Below are 17,137 nucleotides of genomic sequence, written 5' to 3' on the forward strand. Positions count from 1 at the left end.
TTTTTAACACTACTACCCTGGAAAATCTTCCCTGGGAATGAAGCCAAAACAGAAGAAAGCAGAGCCAAGAGATGGAGGGAGATCAGATCCTGGGTAGAACCATGACTAAAGCTAGCCTTGCCCCTTGACTTTTTAGTTTCTTAAGCTAATAAATTCCTTTCTTCCCTTAAGTCAGCCTGACTTAAGTTTCTATTATTTATAACTGAGAGAGTACTGGTTTCTAAGGAAACTTTTATTGCCATGAAATGAAGGTATCCACTTGAATAACTTCATACAAAACAGAATGTGTTCAAAGCTGTAAGCAAGCATTAGGAGTCTACAGAAAACATTAGGTCATTCAGTCTAAAAGAATCACGGGTTTTATTATATATGGAATTAGAGTTGGGCCTTTAGGGGTCAACAGGTGAGTTTTCACCCAAGGTTACAACATGAATGAGTTAGAGCAGAACCTGTATACCCAGACATTCACTGCAGGGTTCTTTTCCCTATAACATATGGTCTCCCACAAAATCCCTCAGGAACAATCTGGCTCTCATCTGTAACCTTCCTACTACTTATGCCTTGTGAAAAAAAAAAAACCAGAATGAACAATATAAAGGCTCAGAAGTAGGAAAATGCAGGGTACGCTGAGGAAGCTGTGAGATATCTGGCAAGAGCAGAGCATTAGGTGCAGGAATTTATTAATCCGTTTATATACTGCAATTATTTACTGCATGCTGTGCTAGATGTTGGGGATACAATCGTGGGTACACACTGGGGCCCTGATCTTCTTTATTGTAGTAGGAAAGACAATTAAGAAGCAAATGAGTAAATAAATGCATGAAGAAAATGAAACAGAGTGATGAAGAGTGCAGAATGGGTGGACAGAGGGCAGCTTTAGTTTGGACGATTGACGAGGATCTCTGAGGAGCATATCTGAGCTGAAATCTAAAGGATAAAAAGGAGTCAGCCATACAAATATATAGGCAAAGACAGTTGTAAGCAGAGGGAAATTAGCTTGGTGTATTTGAAGAAATAGACGAAGGCCCATATGGGAAGAATATAGAGAGTACGGGAGCAAGACAGGAGATGAAGATGGAGTGGTGAGGTTTATAGAAGAGTATATAGTGAGATATGAAGCTAGCAAGAATCGTTAACAATTGACTAATAGTCCAAAAAGTATGAAAAGTTTACAATTCCTTTGAAGAGATAAAATGAGAGAAAAACCAGGAATTGAATTATCTGATATAAAAAAGAAAGAAATATGGGGAGATATAAGGCCAAATAAAAGAAAACTGATACTATAAATTTAATGTACTTGAACAAGATATTTTAGTAGGCATATGGCATATACAAAGTGACCTCTCCTGTAACAAATACACTAAGAGAAGTTACCACGAACCACTGTGTCAACTCAAGGCAATTCATCATCCCTTTCCAAAATTGTAACTCTCGCTCTCCCATCATTCAGCCTAGAACTTCCCATTGGTGAGATCTGGATGTAGAAATTAAAAGGCATCTTTGAGCTCAGCCATTCCAATAACTTATTTGTTTCCAGTTGAACAAAAGAAGACCTGGAGAAGAAATGGACTTTGCCCAAAATCACACAACATGCAGAATAAGAACCATGGAGTATCTTGCTATGCAGAAAGTAAAGAAGTGCTCAAAAATTGTTGGGGGCATGCTACAAGGACACAGGAGCCCGCTTGAAGAACAATTTGAACATTAAAATAATTAAGGACAGTGATAAACTGTAAACCACTGAGGAAAAAAAAAGAAGCCCATAAGGCCATACTGATAACAAAGAGATAAAGAAAGAAAGAGTGGAGAAAGGAAAACTCTTGACTACAGTAGAATGCCAAAAGCCAACCGGTAAATGTGGTGGGAGGGCTGGGGTTGGAAATAATCACCATTTTGCAACCATCGCAGTAAAGACTCGTTCAGCAGGAATCATGATTCAATGTTAAATCTAGGAGGGAAATGATGATGAGGGGCAGGATATTTGTATGGTCTCGAAGTGTCTTCTTCCCACAGTAGCACAGGACAACACAGTAACTGTACAGTGAGAAATCCCACAACACATGGCCAACGGGGGCAGACGGGCATCATATGCCTTTACACTTGATACCCTGAGCAGGACGCATCATCTCTTATGGAGTATTTTGGCCGGGAACACATAGCTTGGCTCTAATTATGACAAAACACCAGACAAACTCCAAATGAGGAATGTTCTAATTTTATAAAAGGAAGAGGGGGTGTGTATTTTTCAAAGATGTCCATGTCCTAAAAGACAAAGAAAGGCTGAGGAACTACTGCAGATTAAAGGAGACTAAAAGCATATGACAACTAAATACAATTTGCGATTACGCACTGGGTCCACTGTCAGAAGCGAAAATTCGCTATAAGGGGCATTGTTGGGTGAATTGACAGAACTGGAATACAGACGTTGAGTAATAAAAGTATGGTATTAATGTTACATTTACTGAAGTGGATAACTGTACTGTGACTATGTAAAGGAATACTTGTATTCCTTTAGGATATTCATATTAAAGTGTTTAGGGGTAAAGGACTGTAATATTTACAACTTACTCTCAAATGGTTCCAAAAATAATAATAGTGTGTATATAAACACACACACAAATATCCATATATAAAGAGAGAATACATACACATGTGTACAAACACAAACAATTAAGCAAATGAGGTAAAACTGTAACAATAAGTAAATCTGTATAAAGGGAATATTTCCTAAAACAAACAGAAAAATTATGATTCAAGATAGACAGTGTTGTGGTAAAGTGCTACAGCTCAGATGAGAGGAATAAGCTGCTGGAGTGTGGCCTGAAAAGCCTTCTCGGAGAATATAGCACTTTTAGAGAGGGGGATAACAAACCAAGCACCGTATTCCTCATGCTGGGGCTAGGGCATCAGGGCGGGGGTGGGGACAGCGGAGTCAACTGTGCTAACTACGCAGTGGCTATCAGCTCTGCCCCGCCAGGAGGCCATGTTACCTGCTGCTGACTCTGGTCCTGAAATGCTTCTCCAGTTTGCGAGAGGAAGGTACAGAGGCAGCAAGCACCCCATGACCCAGTGAATACCGTCCCATGTGTGGCACTAGCATATATACTATTGGATACTGATCTGAAACAGGCCCTCCCTATTCACTCTGAGTTCTGACTAAAGCCTCTCCATGTGCCAAATGCATGAAGACAGTTCAGGAGTCATTACCAAAAATGAAGACCTGGGCCACGAAACTCTCATTTCCACATGCTAAACAGCCATTACCTAAGTTGTTGGGCTCTGGGAAAAGGCAACCTCCAGCTCCCTAAAAGCAAGGGCCACATCCCATGATCTCTGAATTACTCAGAGCCCTGAGCAGTGCAACCTCAGTAGACGCGTGTCTACTGGCATCATGAAGGCTGGTCAGCTTCACCAACTTTAACTGACCAACACTGTAGCCTAAATTAAGCTCTAAGACAAGCAAATTCAAAAGGAAATTGGTAAGGATGGGAGATGTGTTGGGGGGAAGAAGGCAGATGTGAGTTTAACATGCTAACCTGGGGGAGGAGAAGGTAGGGAGAAGGTGTGGAACTCAGAATATACCCTCGATTTTGGTGACACCCTTGCCAGGAATTTAGAATCTTACACTCTTTATCCCCTAAATCCATACAAGTAAAATAATGAAAATCACCCAGAAATAATAACTTACTCTGGCCAGTTTCTCTGGTTTGGTGGAGATGTGTAGCTGGGAAAACAGGTCTGTTATTTCTTTGGTAAAGTCTTCATCCCCTGAAAAAATAAATACCATGTAAAACACTCTAGAAACACTGGTGAGATCATGAGGTCATGGGAGGAGGAGGAGTGGTGGGACAGTGTTAGTAGTAGTAGCAGTGGTAGTAACAACAGCAGCAATTTACAGGAGCATGGTACATCAGTGCTTCTAGAATCATTTTATGTACATTGTATCAAGGCATTCTTTCAATGGTTCTAGAACAAAAATGGTGTTATCCAATTTTAGAGATGCAAAAACTACAGCTTAGAGATATTAAGGGATTTCCCTGAGATTGCACAGCAAAGCTTAGGAGTCAAAGCTTGGCCCTCCTACCCTTACTCCAAGCCCGGTGCTGTTTGCATTACATCCAAGAAGCATGGATGGAGAACTGGTGAAGGCCAAGTATTAAACAGGTACTATGCGTGTGTTTCCAAGGAAGTGGAATTTAACTCAGGACCTAAAAGATGAGTACAAATTAGCTAAGAGGATGGAACAGAGCTTCCAACAGAGGAAACAAGTACAAAGACCCAAAGGTGAAGGAGAACATGGTAATAATTTTAATTTGGCTAGAAATGTCTAGTGTAAGGGGGAGAAGAGGAGTGGAACGGTGCTAAAAAAGATGAGTAACCAGTTGCCGTCGAGTCCGCTCCAACTCATGATGACCCCATGTGTATCGGAGTAGGACTGTGCTTCACAGGGTTTTCATTGGATGATTTTCAGAAGCAGATCATTAGGCCTTTCTTCCGAGGTACTTCTGAGTAGAGACTCAAACTTCCAACCTTTTGGTTAGCAGTTGAGTGCATTAACCTTTTGCATCACCCAGATACTCTAGAAAGGTTAGTCCAAAACCCGTTGCCATCGAGTCGATTCCAACTCATAGCGACCCTATAGAACAGAGTAAAACTGCACCCACAGGGCCTGGTGGATTCGAACTGCCAACCTTTTTGTTAGCAGCCGTAGCTCTTAATCACTACAGCAGCAGGGTTTCCCAGGAAGGTCAGCAGCATCCAAATAATAATAGGTCTTAAAACTATGATAAGGAATTCAAACTTTATACTGAAAGAGTGGGGAGCCACTGAATGACTTTAGGCAGAGACTTATATGATCAAATTTCAATTTTAGAAAGATCATTTTGGCTGCTGGATGGAAAATGTATTGGAAGGGGGAACAAGAAGGGAAGAAGGCAGCTGAGGCAATAATCTAGGATGGATATAATGATGGAAAAGAAGAAAGATGGAAAGGAGATTCCAGAATGTTGGAAGGATGGTAAGGAAGCTTTTAGTGTAAGCCTGGTAAGAGATGATGGGGAACACACAGAATACCTGTGAGTCAGGACCAAACAACCAACACATCCACACAAATTGGCAGGAAATGTACTTTTCCTCTCCACGCAGCTAAATTCTATCCTATCTCCCTCCCCACGCTTTGAGGCACAGCCCAAGGCTTCTCTGCAAGCTGGGATGTAGACAAGAACTCTTATGCACAGAAATGTTTACCACTTACAATGCTACCCTGTGACTATTTCTTAATCACCCATCCATAGCGTGCCATGACAAATTTCTACTGCTTCATATCTGTTTCCTTCCCAAAATCCCCAGAAAAAAATACAATTCTATCATGGCACCTCTCTCTCCTGCTATCCTTTTTTCCCTCTCTCTCAGCATTTGAGGCAGAGAATTCAAAAGTTTTAAATCCCAGGAACCATACAGTTTGGGAAAAGCTGATCTCACTAACTTATAACAACTCTGACATATATAACTCATCTAAACATAATCATACCCTATTATCTGAAATGTAAAACCTGACATTTAGGCAGGCATTTTATTTTCCCAACAAAGCTCTAAATTATTTGGGCACAGGAGATGAATCTGAATCTTTAGTGAGATGCAGGCATCCTAAAGGATTCAAAAAATGATCCAACGGATGCAGGAAAAAAGATGTAACTTTTATTTGTAGACATTTTTGTCACTCTTTAAAAAATTCTATTTTAGAATTTACAGAATACATATTTACAATACTACATGTGCATAATTTATAAGTATTCAAATATACATATACTAGGTCTGAGAACTCAAAAAACTTTTACTGCTAAGGGTTTGTGATCAAAACTGTTTGAAGATCACAGTTTTCAAACAGTACTTACCTTTCGACAGTCCTGAGTATAACAAGGAATTGTTCCCTTATCTCACACACCATATACAAAAATTAGTCAAAATGGATCAAAGACCTAAATATGACAGCTAAAACTACACTTTAGAAGAAAAATACAGGGACAAATCTTCATGACCTTGGATTTGGCAAAGGATTCTTAGATGTGACACTAAAAGCAGCAGCAACAAAAGAAAAAATAAATTACACTTCATCAAAATTAAAAACTTTTGTGCTTCAAAGGAAGTAAAAAGACAACCCACAGAATGGTATATTTGCAAATCATGTATCTGATAAGGGACCTGTATCTAGAATATATAAAGAACTCTTATAATCTAATTATAAAAAGACAACCCAATTAGAAAATGAATAGATATTTCTCTCAGGATGATGTACAAACAGCCAATAGGCACACGAAAAGATGCTCCACACCACCAGTCATCAGGGAAATGCATATCAAAACCACGTGAAGTACCACTTCACAATCACTACGATGGCTAGAAACAGAAAGTCAGGTAGTCAAAAAAAAAAAAAAAAAAAATTAAGTCAGGTAATAACAAGTGTTGGCAAGGATGTGAAGAAATCTGAACCCTCATATATCATTGGCGGGAGTATAAAATGTATGGAAAACAATCTGGCAGTTAAACACAGAGTTACCATCTCAACTCACATGACCCAGCAATTTCCATTCCTAAGTATATCATCAAGCATATATACCCAAGAGAAATAAAAATGTATGTCCATACAAAGACTTGTCCATGAATGCTTACAGCAGCATTATTTATAATAGCCAGAAGGTGGAAACAACTCAAACAGACATCAATGGATGAATGGATAAAAATGTGGTATATCCATAGGGAATTCTACTCCATCATAAAAGGGAATGAAGTACTAATACATGACGGATGAATGTATCAAAACACTGGATGGACCTTAAACACACATGAAGTAAGAGAAGTCAGTCACAAAAGTCAACAAATTATATGAAGGTCCAGAATAGGGAAATCTGTAGAGACAGAAAGTAGACTAGTAGTTATCTAAGGCTGGGAGGAGGAGAGTGGGGAGATCAGGGGAATGATAGCTAAAGGATACAAGATTTCTTTTTGAAGTGATGAAAATGTTCTAAAATTGACTGCGGTGATGGTTGCACACATCTGGGAATACACTAAAAACCATTAAATTGTACTCTTTAAATGGGTGAGTTGTATTGTATGCGAACTATATCACAATAAAGCTCTTTAAGAAAAAAGTAGTTGTTGCATTAGAATACAACTGTCCAAGAAAGGGCTAGTGCTTTGGAGGGGCTCAGGAGCAAGGCTGGAGTTTCCTTAAGCAAGAAGTCTCCTTCCAAGGCTAAGGAACCAGGTACATAAGATAGACGGGCAAGAGCTGAGGATGCTCCTGGAAAATGATGACGACCAATGTCACCTGAACCACATTCTATGGTTTTCTCTCCCTTCTGCTACCACTTTTTTTTAACAGCTTTAACCAAACCAAACCCATTGCCATAGAGTCAGTTCTGACTCAGAGCAACCCTATACGACAGAGTAGAACTCCTTCATAGGATTTCCAAGGAGTGCCTGGTAGACTCAAACTGCCTATCTTCTGGTTTGCAGTCATAGCTCTTAACCACTGTGCCACCAGGACTCCTTTAACAGCTTTATTGAGATGTAACTAAATACCAAGATCACTGTTGCATTCTCAACTGAAATCATTGGGGAGAATTTTGGCAGGATATGGGGGTATGTGGAGGCGGGGGAGTGAAGGGTAGACCTAGTGTTATCTTTTTTTGAGTCCTGATCCCTGGCAAACAGGTAGGGGAAATAAAAATCACAGACACAAATCCATCTGCTTACAAAACCCCTTAGAGTCCTCTGAATGGTATTTAAAGATCAGGATTTCTGATTACTTATGCAAAGCCAGGTGTTGACTAAATTGAATAAATATTGTTAATGGCACCATGTATAAATAACAAGTTTATAAATAACTGGGGATTGTCACACCAGGGTTTAGTTAGGAATAATGGAGCAACTTAAACAAATCAAAATTAATTTATGGGTTACCTTCTAAACAAGATATTTAAAATGCAAATCTTTATCTATTTACTTATGCCTTCCTAATAATGAAAATAATATCCATTTGTTGAGTGCTTACAAGGTGCCATACATTAATATAGTATTTCATTTACTCCTTATAACCTGAGAGGAATTACCATCCTCTTTTTACAGATGAGGAAACTGAAGCTCAATGTTTAGTAACCTCCCAAGGTCACATGGCTAGTCAATGGCAGAGCTTGATTTGGAACCCAGGTCTAACTCCAAAACCCATGCTTTTATCCACCATGCTATACTACCTTCTCTATACCTCAGAAAAGGATATTGAAATTTAAAATACTATAATATATCTAAGCTTTAAAAATCTATATTCAAGAATGATTTTCTAATCAGGAACAGACCTTTACATACAATAAGATGTCATTTAGTAAGATGTTATATAGCCAGGCAGTTTGACTTTTTAAAACACAGTGCAGAACACAAATGAGAAAAAGAAAAAATCTTTGTGCAGAATCCACACACTCGAAGTTTATGTCCTTCTCTCAAAGGAGAGATCCTAAGACCCTTACTCAGAGCTCTTTGCTCTTAATACACAACTTCAATTAAGACTAGTTCTCTGGTTTTCCACCCACAGCAGATTAGGGAAAGAAAACTAAATGAGGTTCAGGGAATATCAGAAGGAAGCTCACTGACAGTTGCAAAAAGTAAAGAGACAGATAAATGCACAGGAGGAAATAAAGATGCACAATCTAAAACACAATTAGAGACATTTTTAAGAGCATAGCAGTCCAGGATAATTTAATCTTGCAGTTCTCCAACTTTTTGGCCTCAGAACCCCTTTACACACTTAAAACTTTTAAGAATCTCAAAGAGCTTTTGTTTACATAAGTTGTATCTATCAATATTTATCATATTAAAAATGAGAACTGAAATGTTTTAAGTATTTATCAATTCATTAAAAATAATAATAAGCTCATTAAACCAAAAACCCATTGCTCTTTAGTCAATTTCAACTCAGAGCAATCCCGTAAGCCAGAGCAGAACTGCCCCCACAGGGTTTCCAAGGCTGTAAATCTTTATGGAAGCAGACTGCCATGTCTTTGTTCCATGGAACGGCTGGTGGGTTTGAACTACTGACCTTTCCATTAGCAGCCAAGGGCTTAACCACTGCACCACCAAACCAAACCAAAAACCAAACCCATTGTCATGGAGTCAATTCCAACTCATGGCGACCCTATAGGATGGAGTAGAACTGCCCCGTAGGGTTTCCTAGGAGCGGCTGGTGGATTTGAACTGCCAACCTTTTGGTTAGCAGCCATAGCTCACTGTGGCTCTTAACTGCTTTCACCAGGGCTCCTCAAATAAGCTTATTACTTAACCTAAATAACCTTTGTGTGTGTGTGTGTGTGTGTGTGTGTGTGTGTGTACATGTTTTGGGTGAAAGTTTACAGAGCAAATTAGTTTTTCATTCAAAAATTTTATACACAAATTGTTTTATGACATTAGTTGCAATCCCTGCAATGTGTCAGCACTCTCCTCCTTTCCCTTTCCATCCTGGGTTCCTTGTTCCGTTCATCCAGTTTTCCTATCCCTTCCTGCATTCTCATCTTTGCTTTTGGGCAGGTGTTGCCCCTTTGGTCTCAAATCCTTGACTGAGCTAAGAAGCACGTTCCTGATACGTGTTATTGTCTAATCTTTGGCTGGAAGGTGGGCTTTGGGAATGGCTTCAGTTCTGAGTCAAAAAGGTATCTGGAGGCCATAGTCTCAGGGGGTAAATAGCCTATTTTTTAAGAAAAAATAACTACATTTTAAAAAAATTAGCGAGAAGTATGCCATTATTTTACATCTTTGCAAATCTTTATGATGTCTGGCTTGATAGATTCTTTTATCTGCTTCTGCACTCAATCTGTTGTGATACCTTGTATTGTTTAATTGTATGAAGAAAATTCAGCCCTGTAAAGATTGCAAAGGGGAGAAGTATTTTAGTAGCCTTTTCAGATAACTGTGGATAGTTTTCCTTAAAACTACACCAAAATTCAACAAGCAGTCATTTCTTAAAGCTTAGTCGCAGCGTGGAGTCTGAAGCCATATTGTGAACAAAGTACTCAGTTACATTAAATTAAAATCCATTAGTCTATCTAGTACTTTGAAAGGATCTTTTGCTCATGCATGATTTTGTAATATCATTCACTCGCAATTTGGAAAACACCGGCTCACTAAGTTACATAGATCTTCCTAATACTGACACATTTCATTACAAAATATCCACACACAAAAAAAAAATCATATTTTTTATTATCACTACCAATTTCATCAGAAAAGTCTATAAGCACTGGGAGGATGTCAAAGTCATCACAGCAGCAAATGTGAGTCTGTAAAATTCTGATTTATGCTTGAAGATCAAATTGTCTCATTAGCTACCAATACTTTCAGTTGTTTTCCTTGAAGTGACAGTGTCACTTCACTCCTTTTCAAGAAAATGTTTAGCAAATATGCTACTCTGAATAGTTTGTGTGACTGTTATCTTTCAAGTTAAAATGGTGTTCCATGAAAAAAGCAGGAAGGAAGTTCAGCTTACAGTTCAAACAGTAGCACAGATGCTTTTCCTTGAGATAACCATAACATTTCAGTATAGATCACACTGAATATTAAAAAGAAGTGTTTAATTAATTTCATAAAATTAACAGTAAAATAAAATGTTTAAAATTAACTTTAATAAAATTAACAAAGGCAATAAGAAATTAATAGTTTTAGTAAAATTATTTATTAATTTAGTAAAATTAAATCATGTCTACTGCTTCATCAACAAAACTGGCACTTTTTTATTTTACTATGCGAGTATGACAGTGAAAATACAGTAATAATGACAATACAATGACTACTAGGACCACAGTTCGGTGCCACTGCCTTGATTCCTACTAAGGCACCAGAAGTTTTACCTAGGCTTGCTCCTGCACCCTGAGCACAAATGTCAACACAGTGAAAAAAACAAATAACACCGTGGTATTATTATGCAAAAAGTTTTGACTTCATAGATTCCCTAAAAGGGTTTTAGGGACCCAGGGATCTGCGGACTGTACGTTGAGAACCACTGATTTAATCTACCACACAAGCGACCGATCCTGTTCGTCTTAATAGACCCTGAGGGAATTTTTCTATTTACTTTTTATAACTGATGATTGTTTCATCAAGAAAAAGCAAAACTGTATTCATTAGATTCTATTTTTAAAAAGGCCAGCAAGTGTGCAATATATCTTAGATATATTTCCAGCTAAAATGTTCAAATAAAACAGCCCTTAGCGATTAAGATTCCACTACCTAGAAAATGTTTCATGTAAACTACCTCATTCCCTTATAATTCTGCAAAAATGAGTAGTTACTACATTTACATTTTCTGAGGGATGCAGATATTGAAATGTGGGATAAAAAAACTCTTGCTGTGGGGCGAACCATCATCTACATTTTGGATAACTGCCACCCTGTATGGCTCAATTCAAGACAGGGTCAGGGATCACGCATGAGTCAGGGAAGTACAGATCTAGGGTTATAAAAGCTCACGGGAATGACCGGTTAGAATTGAAGCAGGAATCTCACAAGGGCAGCTCTCTAACTGCAAAAATGGGCAAAAGATATGAGTTGCAAGATTAGACTTGGAGAAGCTACAAAGAGTTGCGGGGTGAGGAGACATGGGCATAAGGCTGACAGCTCATATCAATGTGTACTCAGGGATGAGGCTGCAGAGAATTTTGTGTGAATAGTTCCCTGAGAAAAGTAAAATCTGGCTAGTGTCATTAGGGAATACAATTTATTTCAAAAGCAATGTACTGCATACAAAACACAATGCCTCTTCCCCACTCAGATAATGAATTTCCATATTACCTTTTTTCTCTTCTTCTTCTTCCTCACAGAACTCTGCTAGGGAAAACGCTTCTTTGAGTTGCTCCAATTCAAGTTTTAGAGTCTCTAATTCTTGTCCACTCAGAGAATTAAGAATAGATTTCACCTGGATGGATTTAAGATAATAATAAAACATGTTGGAGTACGAAAGAAAAAGGAAAACATTCTCAACTGGAAAAGAGATTGTAGATCAAACTGAAATCAAGATTATTAGCTCACCAGTCAACAAAGATTGCTTGCAAGAATCTTAACACAAAAGAGTGGCTGTTAAAGAAAAGTGATAATCAGGGAGAATTTGTACTTCTTAAAATAACACAAGTCAGAAATGTATGGAAATTATTAGTGCTTAATAACAGCTTAGAAATGAGGAGGAAATGAAATAGACTTGAATCAACAAAAAGCTAACAGGCAACTGGATCCAAATTGGCAAATTAAGCCAAAGAAACTAAACAGAAGGCCAAGGTAAAGTAACAGATGTGCTATTAAGGCCACTTTGTTAATTTGCCCTTTTTGTTTAAATTTAGAGAAATACCACTTAACTCACTCTATTTCTAACAATTAGTTTATTTTCTGTTTCAGTACAGTATTTCCAGAGAGTCTCAAGCCTCCATATTTGAAATGCATTTCACCTTCTAACTCTATAAAGAGAAAAGAAACTATGCAGCATTCTTTTGCTTGAAGACTTTTTACAGTTGAAATTTTTGGTTTGGAATTACCTTTATTTCACTTTCTCGGGAAAGCATCTCCAGAGCTTCTAGATGAGAAAGGCCTTGAAATTCATCAAAGAGTAGCCCATAATGAGTTTTCTTGTCTGTTTCCATGGTAACCTCACTGGAGGTCCACAGCTCTTCTTTCTTCTTTGCCTCACGTAAAACCTGAAAAGAGATGGAAGCATTACATTGCAGCAAATAATGAGAGCTCATGGGTGGGTTTTCGGAGTTGAGAGAAGCAAAGCTGAGTTACAGTAGAGAGCACTGCCCTATCATTCTTGGCATTCCAATTCAAATCTGACAGGCTCAGGAGCTACAGGATAAAAATGATCCCACACAGTTTGATCCTAGACAGCATAAATAACACCCAGGAAACCAGGTGTTTCTCCAAAAGTGGTTTAAACATTAATCTAAATAAGCAACTCCGACAGGACTTGGCATCTTGAAATGCCAAGAGACTCTTGCAGAAAGGAAAGAGGAGGAAAAAAAAGAGCCTAGCATTTTCCTAAGCATTAGTGCTCTGTCAAAAAACAAAAACTCTCTTAATAAAAACACATTGAGAATTCTTCAAAAGGAAATACTAACAAGGTCCTAAGTTAGAGTAGGCAAAAATTTATAACAAAACAGAAACAGGAAGTAAACTCATAAAGACAAATAGTACCTGAGACAATGTAGAATTCCGGTTCATTAGACCCTTGGTTTTTTTATATCCAGGATCTCCCTCTGCTATTACATCCATTGTCTTTTTCCCAATGAATTCTAAGGCATCCAAACCCCCACTGATAACGCTCTTTCCCTAGAAAACACATGGAACCTCATTATAATAATATTGAGAAAATGTCTGTATGTTTTGATTATATAAAAGTAGTAGCTAACGATATCAAGCACTGGCAAGAATGTGGAGCAAATGAAACACTCATAAACTGCTTGTGGGAATGTAAACAGGTACAACCTCCCTGGAAAACTGTCAATACCTACTACAGCTGAACATATGCATGTCCTATGACTCAGCAATTTCACACATAGTCATATATCCAAAAGAAATGCATATACAGGTTCATCAAAAGACGTGTACAAGAATATTTGTAGCAGCACTATTTGTAATAGCTAAAAACTGGAAACTGTCCCAATACTCATCAACCATGCAACAGATAAATTGTGACATAATCACACAATGGAATATAGCAAAGAAAATGAACAAACTACACCACACACAACATGGATAAAGTTCACAAACACAATGTCAAATGAAAGAAGCCAGACACAAAAGAGTACATACTGTATTATTCCACTTATATAACATTCAAAAGCAAGAAAAATTAATTTATGATGAGAGAAATCAGAATTGTTATCTTGGCTGAGGGGGGTGCAATAACTGGGAAAGGGCACAAGGGGGCATCTGAGGTGCTGTAATGTTCTGTTTCTTAGTTTGGGTGTGCTCACTTTGTGAAAAGAAAATTCAAACATGATTTCACTTTTCTGTATGTATCTTACTCTTCAAAAAAATGTTAAAATAAAAAAGTACTACCTATCTATCCTCATATAATAAAGCTATTAAGCTTCCTATTTTTTTTTTTTATATACATTCCTTTTAAAAATGTTTCTAGTCATCTGCAGGAAACCCTGGTGGCACAGTGGCTAAGCACTACGGCTGATAACCAAAGGGTCAGCAGTTCGAATCCACCAGGCACTCCTTGGAAACTCCATGGGGCAGTTCCACCCTGTCCTACAGGGTAGCTAGGAGTTGGAATCGACTCGACGGCAATGGGTTTTCAGGTAATCATCTACACTTTTACAAGTATCATAAAGATTACACTTTTCCTTTTGCTTAAAAGATGCAATTATGAGAAAAATATTTTTGTAAAGCAAAAACGTTTTCTAGGAGCACCAAGCTAAGAATTCCTAGTCCATAAAATATGTATGTTGCCCCTCTGTTACTCTTCATCTCCTACTCCCTCTTGTATTCCTTTAAAGAAAATTTTCAAGTCACTCTCTCTCTACTGTAAGATCAAAGTGATCGGTTACCAGTGATTTGGACTCGGACATGAGTAATCAGTCCCCATTGCTTTTCAAATAAAGGAGGGAGAAATGACTGAACATAAGCAAACTCATGACAATAATGGCAGGGAACAGGCCACCCGTCACTTTTTACTCACTGTGCTTTGAACAGCAGTAGAGATGGTCGAGAATATGCCAAAAGGTCCAGACACTGGGGAGGCATTTCCATTCTCTTTGCCATTTGTTTCTCCTATAGGAGGGAGGGGGTGCATAGCGTAAACATAAAGGGGAGGTCCATTAATCATTTTTGCTTTATTAGTATCTACCTGAATTTTTAAGAATTAGACTTTGCTTTCCTATACAAGGTCTTAGCCCTTCTTCTGTTATTTTAAACCATTTGCCTATGTTTAAATGAAAACTAAGATAGGCAGCTTTTTCATTTGCATTTAATTTCCAAATGAAATGTAGTCTTTTGAACAAACTGATATATACAACAACATGGATGAATCTCAAAAACACAGTGCCAAGTGAAAGAAGCAAGGCTTGAAAGGCAATGTATTTTTTGATTCCATTTACGTGACCTGCAAAAGGCAAAACTACCATAAAAAAACCCATTGCCATCAAGTCAGCTCTGACTCATAGCGACCCCACAAGACAGAGTAGAACTAACTGCCCCAGAGAGTTCCCATGGAGCGCCTGGTGGATTTGAACTGCCGACCTTTTGGTTAGCAGCTGTATCACTTAACCACTATGCCACCAGGGTTTCCAAGGCAAAACTGTAGGGCTGGAAAATAGATCAGTGGTTGCCAAGAGTTGGGAGTAGGGAGATAGGATTGCCTACAAGGTGCATGAGGAAATTTTGGGGGGGTAATGAAAAATACTCTGTATCTTGATTTTCTATACAGATAAAGAAAGTATTCTATATCTGTATAATCACAATATACTATGATTATGCAATGTAAACAAGACTTCGTATATTTCTCAAAACATATAAAACTGTACTCCTAAAAAGGGTAAATTTTACTGTATGTAAATTATACGCCAACAAACCTGATCTTTAAAAATCCAGTCTATTTTAAGTTTTATTCTAGAAAATTCTATTTTTAGCAGAAATCAAACAGATATGCATTACAAAGATAGGTATGTTTATTATCTGTTCTATTTTATTAACTTTGTAATGTGTTATAAGTGATCAACAGAGAATCTAATTGTTATGGGAAGGGCTTTCACTTCCAGCTATGATGGATTAACTGTTACTGGACTTACCCTCCAGCCATAGCATCTAGAAAACTAGACAAGATAAGAAACAACCGTCTTTGGGCAATGAACAACAGGCAGTACAGGACGATTCATATGAGAAGAGAAAGAAACAAGGTGAATCCTACAATAGCCCTGGCTTTCTGTGTAAAGGAACTTGACAGATAACAGCTGTTATGGATTGAATTGTGTTCCCCAAAAATTTGTACCTACTTTTTTGCTAGGCCAAGATTCCCAGTATTGTGTGATTGCCCACCGTTTTGTGATCTAATGTGATTTTCCTATATGTTATAAATCCTATCTCTGTGATGTTGATGAGATGGGATTAGTGGCAGTTATGTTAATGAAGCAGGACTCAATCTACAAGATTGGATTGTGTCTTGAGTCAATCTCTTTTCAGATGTAAGAGAATCGAGCAGAGAGACGGAGGGCTTCAGACCACCAAGAAACAAAAGCCAGGAGAACTACCCGGGGTCCCTGCACTGAGAAGCTCCTAGTCCAGGGGAAGACTGATGACAAGGACCTTCTTCTGGAGCTGACAGAGAGAGAAAGCCTTCCCCTGGAGTTGACGCCCTGAATTTGGACTTCTGACCTGTTAAACTGTGAGAGAATAAACTGTTTGTAGAAGCCATCTGGAAACCCTGGAGGCATAGTAGTTAAGTGCTACGGCTGCTAACCAAAGGGTCGGCAGTTTGAATCCACCGGGCACTCCTTGGAAACTCTATGGGGCAGTTCTAGTCTGTCCTATAGGGTCGCTATGAGTCGAAATCAACTCGACAGCACTGGGTTTTGGGGTTTTGAAGCCATCCACTTGTGGTATTTCTTTTACAGCAGCACTCGAAAACTAAGACAATCGCAGAGGATATGAAACCCAAGCATATCGTGGCAGTCTCGTGGAGTTGAAGAGACAGACACTGACATCCAGAAAACCTGGGGAAGATGGAGTTTGCAGATCAGAGTACTGGAGAGGAGGGAGCCACATCGGTAAAGAGGTTCAGAAACCTAGGAATGCCCTTGAGTCTTTGGCTGAATACCAAGCTGCTCATGCACAGAGAAGCTGTACAACGCTGGGCAAACAACTACCAGAGAGCTGTATGCTAAACAATCCCCAGAGCTCATACTAGGCTGAAAGACATATGACTTACAGCTAACCAGAGTGGGGTGACCTCATTAAAGGCCAGGGGATTAGGCAGAGCCCTCAGAAGGGTCAGGCCTAAGCAGTAGAGCTAAACCAGCCCTGACAGTTAGGCTACTCTAGACTCACCCTGTTGTTGTTGTTAGGTGCTATCCAGTTGGTTCCAACTCACAGCAACCCTAGTACA

At 38.6% G+C, this 17,137-nt stretch overlaps 1 protein-coding gene across 1 annotated transcript in view; it reads right to left on the bottom strand.

Moving 5' to 3' along the window:
- The window catches only part of FAM114A2 (family with sequence similarity 114 member A2), a 41,100-nt gene that overhangs the window by 8,279 nt on the left and 15,684 nt on the right, over positions 1-17,137 (bottom strand). The window contains exons 5-9 of the mRNA XM_049874165.1: positions 14,717-14,808; positions 13,222-13,356; positions 12,567-12,725; positions 11,833-11,956; positions 3,689-3,768 (exon numbers count right to left, since the gene is read on the bottom strand). Of these exons, the coding sequence (XP_049730122.1) occupies positions 3,689-3,768; positions 11,833-11,956; positions 12,567-12,725; positions 13,222-13,356; positions 14,717-14,808 (590 nt within the window). The remainder of the gene's footprint in view (positions 1-3,688; positions 3,769-11,832; positions 11,957-12,566; positions 12,726-13,221; positions 13,357-14,716; positions 14,809-17,137) is intronic.

This window comes from Elephas maximus, chromosome 2 (assembly GCF_024166365.1).
Source record: "Elephas maximus indicus isolate mEleMax1 chromosome 2, mEleMax1 primary haplotype, whole genome shotgun sequence".
In the NCBI taxonomy this organism is placed as follows: domain Eukaryota; kingdom Metazoa; phylum Chordata; class Mammalia; order Proboscidea; family Elephantidae; genus Elephas; species Elephas maximus.